Below are 8,406 nucleotides of genomic sequence, written 5' to 3'. Positions count from 1 at the left end.
ATCGTCCTTACAGAGGAAGCAGTAGCAACGGACGAGCTGAATCCGCTCGCAGCTGATTTGTCTTCTGACACAATTATGTCCGTCTCGTCGTCGCCAGTTTTCCGCAGGTATCCGTTTCCCGGAGCCTGAATGGCGTTGGTAACCGTCCAGAGGTCTCCTACTCCGAGCGCCACATCCAGCCCCTGCGTTTCGGTGAGTAATTGTCGTCTTTTCTGTCCTCTTTTTCAGCCTCGACACCTTCCATCGTGTCGGTAGTTTTTGGGCTCGTTTCCGCTGTTTTTTTTTTTTACATTCTATTATGTCTGAGCAACGCGCATGCGCAGAAGATTGGTTTGGAATTACATTGTTGTTATGAACTGAAGGTCTGAAAGCTAATTTTGTTCGATCTGTTCGTTTTTAGTGAACAGGTTGATCTTATACACCGATTCAGGCGGTTTAAAGTGTAACACACACACACACACACACACACACACACACACACACACACACACACACACTCACACCCACACATACATGTGTGTGTATATATATATATAAATATATATAAACACAAATATATATACATAAATGTATATATATACATATATATACACGCACACACATTCACACACACTCACACACACACACACATACATGTGTGTATATACATATATATAAATACACATATACACACACACACACACACACACACACACATACATGTGTGTATATACATATATATAAATACACATATACACACACACACACACACACACACACACACATACGTGTGTGTATATACATATATATAAATACACATATACACACACACACACACACACACACACATACATGTGTGTATATACATATATATAAATACACACACACACACACACTATTACACTCCAGTTATTCTGTGATTGAGGGTTGTGATTGAGGGTTTCAGGTGTTATAACACAGAATATCAGTGACACAGGTTTTATTGTAAGACCAGGTTTAGACACTCCTGTGTGTTGTGTACTATAATAACCCCATTAAAAATCACACCTATTAGGATAAACTAATGTTCTATCATATGAAGTGCAGAAAGGAAAAGACCCACATAGAGTAAAGATAGGAAAAGCTCAGAGGAAGCAGCTGACATGTTGTCTGTAGATGACAGAGATGTTATGTTAGACAGCAGGTAGATTTAGTGTCATTAGTTTGAGATATCAGTGTGGCCCACATTTCCTAATTAAAACTGAATGAGCGCTCGGGTGAAGTTCTCAGACTAAATGGAAAACAGTGAGGTTATACAAAATGCATGAATCCATAGCTATTTCTGACATAGTGTTGACATTGTCGTGTTTGTCCACGCAACCGTAAACGCTCAAATCAACGTAAACGCTTCGCCAAACAACAAATTTAACATAAAACCAGAACCAAGAACAACAAAAAAAAAAAAAACAGGACCAGTGAAACATGGAGACATGTTGTTTCATTTTGTTTTAATTGGTTAGTTTGTTTGGTTTTGTTTGTATTTAATGAGGTGATAGAATGGTTTAAATAGTTTAGGTGAGTTGTTTTCTGTTATTTATTGTAGTTATAGAGTTATGCAAAGCACACAAGTTCATATCTCTCTATGCGACTTTAAAAAAGTGGCTCGCAACAATTTTCGTTCCGCTTATTTGGTGTTTTTTTTTAATTTGGTTTGTTTGTTGGTTGTTTTTTGTTTGCTTTGGTTAGTTGATGAGATGATTGGTGACAAACTCTTTGCTGTTTCTGTCGTAGCAATGTCAGTGTGTTAATCATCTCAAACCGTAAACACCGGAAAGTTATGAGTCCTGCAAAAAAAATCAGCAAACTCGAACAACAGGAAAGCACGTTCTGGGAAGTGTTTTGTTTGGTGTTTGTGTGTTTGTTAGTTATCTTGTTTTTCACCGATAGATATCACTGTGCAGGTGATTGGTAGTTCTTTCTTTCTTTCTTTCTTTCTTTCTTTCTTTCTTTCTTTCTTTCTTTCGACACATGAGGTTGTTTGTTTGTTTCTCTCTCTCTCTCTCTCTCTCTCTCTCTCTTTCTCTTTCTTTCTTTTATAAAGTCATTGATTGAGCACACTAACATCTGCCAAAGTTGTTATAACTATTGAGTTATCTTATACTTTTACAAATGCACACATCCGTAGTTATTTCTATAATAACGTTGAGTGTTTACCCTCACAAACGTAAAGACCCAATTCATGTTTCCCTCAAAAAGCCAATAAAACAACAAACAAAGAGAAGCAGACCGCCTTGAAAAGGTAACCATGGATTTCGTTTTATTAGTTTGTTGATAGGTTTCTTTCTTTCATTTTATGAGGCGATCAGTGGAGCTGGTGATCATGTGTTGTAACTGTTTAGTTATTATAGTTCTCAGCCTAACTGATAGCACAGCCTAACAACAACACGTATAAACAGCATCATTATACGTCATTATACAATTATAAATCTACAGTATATAACTCTACATTCATTGCTTACCCAAGTTTACCTCAGTGTATGTATATTATCTGTACACACACACACACACTGTATATTTCTTGGTTATTGTTGTACGTACAATGCACACATTTGCACAGCATAAATAACATAGTAAATAAATGTCATAGCATAAATAATAATCTATCTGTCTGTCAGTCAGTCAGTCAGTCAGTCAGTCAGTCAGTCAGTCAGTCAGTCAGTCAGTCAGTCAGTCTGTCTGTCTGTCTGTCTGTCTGTCTATCAGCTTTGAGAAACAGGATATACAGTCATATTCTTATAAATCTCATGAATTCTTAGATCAATAATTAACTGCAGTTGACGGTTTGGTTGCGAAATCATCTTTCAGATTGGTTGAGCAAGACTCAGTGCTTCCTTTCACAACTTACCTACATATTGATACTGGAATAAAAGTCTACTTTGTCCTCACCCTGGCCCAACCCTGGACACGGATAATAAACAGTACTGAACATATAAACCTTTAGTATATAATTGCGCTCAGGATCGTCTCACTTTTCTCGCTTCCTGCTTTTTTTGTTTTTTGCGTGAAACGTCAAGAACTTTTTTATAGAAGGTTCATCCAAGAGACGAATTTTAATAATGCAAAACAAGAGGATTAGTATAAAAACACCTATGGGAATAAAAAAACCACTGCAGCAAAGATTAATTTCAAAGGTCGCCCGATTTCCATAATGCAAAGCACTAGGTTAAGTCTGGCATCGCTTGGTGCTGGAGGCAAATACATACCGATGATTGTTCTTTCAGGAGCGAAGTACATATGGTTTAATATACTCAACAGACTGCATTCCTGTATCGGGGTGTAAAGGGGTATTAGTGTTATGCTGCTGTAACAGTCAGAAACGGCCGTATGTGAGGGCTAGATGATGGAAATGAAGAACATCCGTCACATACGTTTCGTTTCCAGTATATCTGACAAGCTGAACATGTCAACTGCAGCCACGTGTATCATTGCTAAGCCAAAGGTTTTGACAAGGTTTCAATTCGTAATCTGTTGGTGTAAACGAGTAATAACGTCTTGCGTAGTAAAATAGAAACTAACCACGTTGATTGGATCATATATATATATATATATATATATATATATACTGTATGTATATGTATAAAGATATACACAAGTAACAATATGTGCAATAATGTGCAATATTACCTATGTGCAATATGTCTTCAGTGTAACCACTACTCTTTTTATACATTTTTGTTTTTGTATATACTGTATATTATATTATGTCTTTATTCTTTATTCTTTTTATATATTTTTGCTGCTGTAACAGAGAAATTTCCCCATTGTGGGACGAATAAAGGTATATCTTATCTTATCTTAACAAGCAATCTTAATTTGTTCCTAAGAGTGCTTGATATAAACTATTATTGTATAACAAGCGTAGGAATCGTACCGTGATTTCATTTGAAACAAATGATCGCAGGTTAAAATGGCAATTAAGAACAAAGTGCTGCAAAAACAAAACAAAACAAAACAAAAAGCTAATTCAGCAGGCTCTATTTTTGTGTGTAGGTTGTATTTGTTTTTTTGTTTGCTTTTGTTTGGTGCATTCGTTTTTTCATAGATAGTTTCTATTTTTTTTCTGTAACTCATCAATGATAATCGCTGTCAGTCGCCAAAGCTGCCGTTGTTCGAGTTCAGAATTACGTGACTTTGTGAAAGCCGTTTCTTTGTATTTAGAATCGTTTTATGATGAACGGTTATACATTAAATTTCAAACCATAACAATATGCTGCAAAAAGTTTACATTTAAAAAAAAAAGAAGTATTTTTGTTTTAGTGCTTGGAGCATGTGTTTGTTAGTTTTGTTTTGTTTGTTACTTAGCTTGTGTATTTCTGTTTTTATTTACATTGTCGATGGATGGCATCGTTAAACATGAACATAAGACAGCGTAGGAATCAATCCGTGAAAGATGTGACATGACATTGTGGAGACAACTTTTTGAGTTGTTTTATGATGAATCATGAATCATGAGATTTATGATCAGTTCTAATTAATAACAATATGCTGTAAAAAATGTGGGGGGGCACGGTGGCTTAGTGGTTAGCACGTTCGCCTCACACCTCCAGGGTCGAGGTTCGATTCCCGCCTCCGCCTTGTGTGTGTGGAGTTTGCATGTTCTCCCCGTGCCTCGGGGGTTTCCTCTGGGTACTCCGGTTTCCTCCACCAGTCCAAAGACATGCATGGTAGGTTGATTGGCATCTCTGGAAAATTGTCCGTAGTGTGTGATTGCGTGAGTGAATGAGAGTGTGTGTGCCCTGTGATGGGTTGGCACTCCGTCCAGGGTGTATCCTGCCTTGATGCCCGATGACACCTGAGATAGGCACAGGCTCCCCGTGACCCGAGGTAGTTCGGATAAGCGGTAGAAAATGAGTGTGAGTGAGAGTGTAAAAAATGTATTAAAAAAATCTGGCAACAAAAAGCAAATTCAGGGAAACAGTTTGTTTAGACACAGGGGCTTGAAATACATTTTTTTGTTTGCTGCATGTGTTTGTTAGTTTTTGTTTGTTCACTAGTTACTTAGCTTGTTTCTTTCTTTTTGTTTTAATTCACATGTCTGTCTTACAAAAGTTGACATCGTTAGACGTCAACGTAAGATATCGTTGGAATTAAACCGCGAAAGACGCAACGTGATTTTTCTGAAAGCAGAAATTTGAATTGTTTTATAATGAATGCTTGAGACACGTGTAATATTTCAATTAATCACAACATTCTGTAAAGAAGTTGATTAAAAAACAAAACCTGTTTGTTAGTTTTTTTAGGTAGCTTTCTTTCTTTCTTAAATTTTTTATTTGTCATCGATCAGCGAAAAGCCAAAGTAAATGACGTCTTAGCAATCATACCGTAAAAAAGGCACATGGCGAATTGTCATGATACGTATGTTAAATGTCATTTAATAAAAATTTGATATGTCAAACGTCTACAGTCTGTATTTATTTTATTTTTAAATTACTGAACGTTCTGAAAGTACTAATTTTCTAGAAATAACCTTCACAAATATTTGCTGGGTTTTACAACCCAAAACAGAAAGTTTATTTATTACTCTGTAGCTTTTTTCTTTTTTTTTTGTAAACTATGTACAATTTATATTGTAGCCTGATCTCTAAATTCAGTCCAACTCTTGTCTTGTCTTTTCCGTCTATTCGGATCATTCCGTAGACGTCCGTGTGAACGCGAGCACGTCTCTGTGCCGGGTTTCCCTCTCGGTTTAACGTACCCAGAGTGCAGGAGGTCAGGTTCTAGCTCTCCGCTTCACCCTCGACGTCATCCTTTCAGGTGCAGACTGTCTGTCTGTCCATCTCACAGGACAATGCAAATGCAAATCGGCTTCATGCAAAGCCAAAGACCCAGAGAGCTTCGTAAGGTTTTTCATGGTGTGGAAACCAGCCAGGAAGTCTGGGTTCTTTATTTCATACACAGCAAAATGTTTACATCCCATTAACCCAAAAAAAAAAAAGCAAAACTGACAAATGATTAAAGTTCAGTATTTAGTCAGTATAAATTTCACATATACGATACTGAACGATCGATTTTCTTTTTTCGCTTTATTCAGATGTGACAAGCTATGCAAATAGCAACAAGCTCGTAATTGTACGTCTCTTAAAAAAGAGGTGTTTTTTTTTTTTTTTTTTTTTGTTGAAAGGTGCTATATATCAAAGTTTTGATGTTATTGTTATTAACAAAATGCCTGGTTTTAATTACTGTTTCCTCTTTTAATCAGGAGTCCGGCAGCGGGGAGGATGACCGCCGATCTCATCCCAGAAGGTACATAAGAATATATATATATATATATATATATATATATATATATATATAAAAAATCCACCTTTTTCCCCCTTCAGATGTCCCCGATAATTAACTATAAAACTGACAGGAACAGAAAGTTTTCCTCTTGCATTATGCTGCATTTTAACTTCCTGTGCTTTAGTTTAGGGATCTAATGAATCAGGTTTCTGATAACGTGACCAGCTTGTAAAACTTTCTCAGTAGAATACAAATGAATAAAAAAATTAAAAAAATGATCTATTTACTTTATTTTATATTTATTTATTTATTTATTTTTGCATGGGCGGAAACCTGTTCCCGATGCTGCCGTCTGGTTGTGTGGGTGTGTTCTTGAGCCACTACCAGGTTTCCTAAGCCTCAAAAGGCTTCCAAAGAAAGCGTGTTTGTTCATGACGTCGTCTCCCGGTGCATTATGTTGGATGTATTATGTTCGAGCATTTGTATTGTGTTGTGTTGACATCACACTCCAGCTCTTCCCTCCTGTAGCGCCTTATACCGAGCGAGCGAGTCCGACCAGTCTCAGCCTTTACTCGGGTTTCCAAAGACTTCTGTGAACTGAGCATTTCCTGTCCCCGCTCCTGTTTACCAGTAATATACGCCTCTGTGTTTTCAGTGCAGAAATCCGATTTAGCCGACTGAAGAATTGGAGCAGGAAACTTTATGGGAATATTTTACCTGACAGCTTTCTCAAAACAACACACAGACCTTTTTATTTGCTCTAGGCAGATCTGGACATTTGGAGTAGAATTGTTCTTTTATTTTCAGGCAATAAATAAACCAAACAAACAATAATCAATATAAAAGAATGGGATGTTTTATGAAGTGTAAGATTCAGCAGTTATATAAACAGCTATATGCAGTGTTCAGTAATTTCTTACAAATTTAAGAAATCAAATTTATAAACAAGAATGAATAGAAATAAGAAGAAATAGGAATAATATGAAACACTGAATTTGATGTGACAAAAGAGAATTACTGCACATTAAGGGCACATCAGAGGGGTTTTTTATTCATTCGTCTTCAGCGAGTGTTATATTCTAGATAGATAGATAGATAGATAGATAGATAGATAGATAGATAGATAGATAGATAGATAGATAGATAGATAGATAGATAGATAGATAGATAGATAGATAGATAGATAGATAGATAGATAGATAGATAGATAGATAGATGAGGGACATGTGTATTAATGGATAGATACATAGAGAGAAGGACAAATGGATGGATAGATAGACTGACTGGTGACAGACAGACAGACAGACAGACAGACAGACAGATAGATAGATAGATAGATAGATAGATAGATAGATAGATAGATAGATAGATAGATAGATAGAAGAGGGACATGTGTATTAATGGATAGATACATAGAGAGAAGGACAAATGGATGGATAGATAGACTGACTGGTGACAGACAGACAGACAGACAGACAGACAGACAGACAGACAGACAGACAGACAGATAGATAGATAGATAGATAGATAGAAGAGGGACATGTGTATTAATGGATAGATACATAGAGAGAGGGACAAATGGATGGATAGATAGACTGACTGGTGACAGACAGACAGATAGACAGATAGATAGATAGATAGATAGATAGAAGAGGGACATGTGTATTAATGGATAGATACATAGAGAGAGGGACAAATGGATGGATAGATAGACTGACTGGTGACAGACAGACAGACAGACAGATAGATAGATAGATAGATAGATAGATAGATAGATAGATAGAAGAGGGACATGTGTATTAATGGATAGATACATAGAGAGAGGGACAAATGGATGGATAGATAGACTGACTGGTGACAGACAGACAGATAGACAGATAGATAGATAGATAGATAGATAGATAGATAGATAGATAGATAGATAGATAGAAGAGGGATATGTGTATTAATGGATAGATACATAGAGAGAGGGACAAATGGATGGATAGATAGACTGACTGGTGACAGACAGACAGACAGATAGATAGATAGATAGATAGATGAATGGATATATACATATATAGTTAGAAGGACAGACAGATAGATAGGTAGACAGACAGACACAGACAGACAGACACAGACAGACAGACAGACAGACAGACAGATTCCTCGCTTCTAGACAGCATT

General features: G+C 36.5%; 1 protein-coding gene across 1 annotated transcript in view; it reads left to right on the top strand.

The window, feature by feature from the left end:
- The window catches only part of ssh2b (slingshot protein phosphatase 2b), a 31,289-nt gene continuing 22,883 nt past the window's right edge, over positions 1 to 8,406 (top strand). Inside the window, exons 1-2 of the mRNA XM_060891483.1 lie at positions 1 to 192; positions 6,218 to 6,261. Coding sequence (XP_060747466.1) covers positions 130 to 192; positions 6,218 to 6,261 — 107 coding nt within the window. The 5' untranslated portion in view covers positions 1 to 129. The remainder of the gene's footprint in view (positions 193 to 6,217; positions 6,262 to 8,406) is intronic.

This window comes from Tachysurus vachellii, chromosome 17 (genome assembly GCF_030014155.1).
Source record: "Tachysurus vachellii isolate PV-2020 chromosome 17, HZAU_Pvac_v1, whole genome shotgun sequence".
Classification (NCBI taxonomy): Eukaryota; Metazoa; Chordata; class Actinopteri; order Siluriformes; family Bagridae; genus Tachysurus; species Tachysurus vachellii.
The sequence above is the reverse complement of the archived record's forward strand: the minus strand, read 5'-3'. Positions and strand labels throughout refer to the sequence as shown.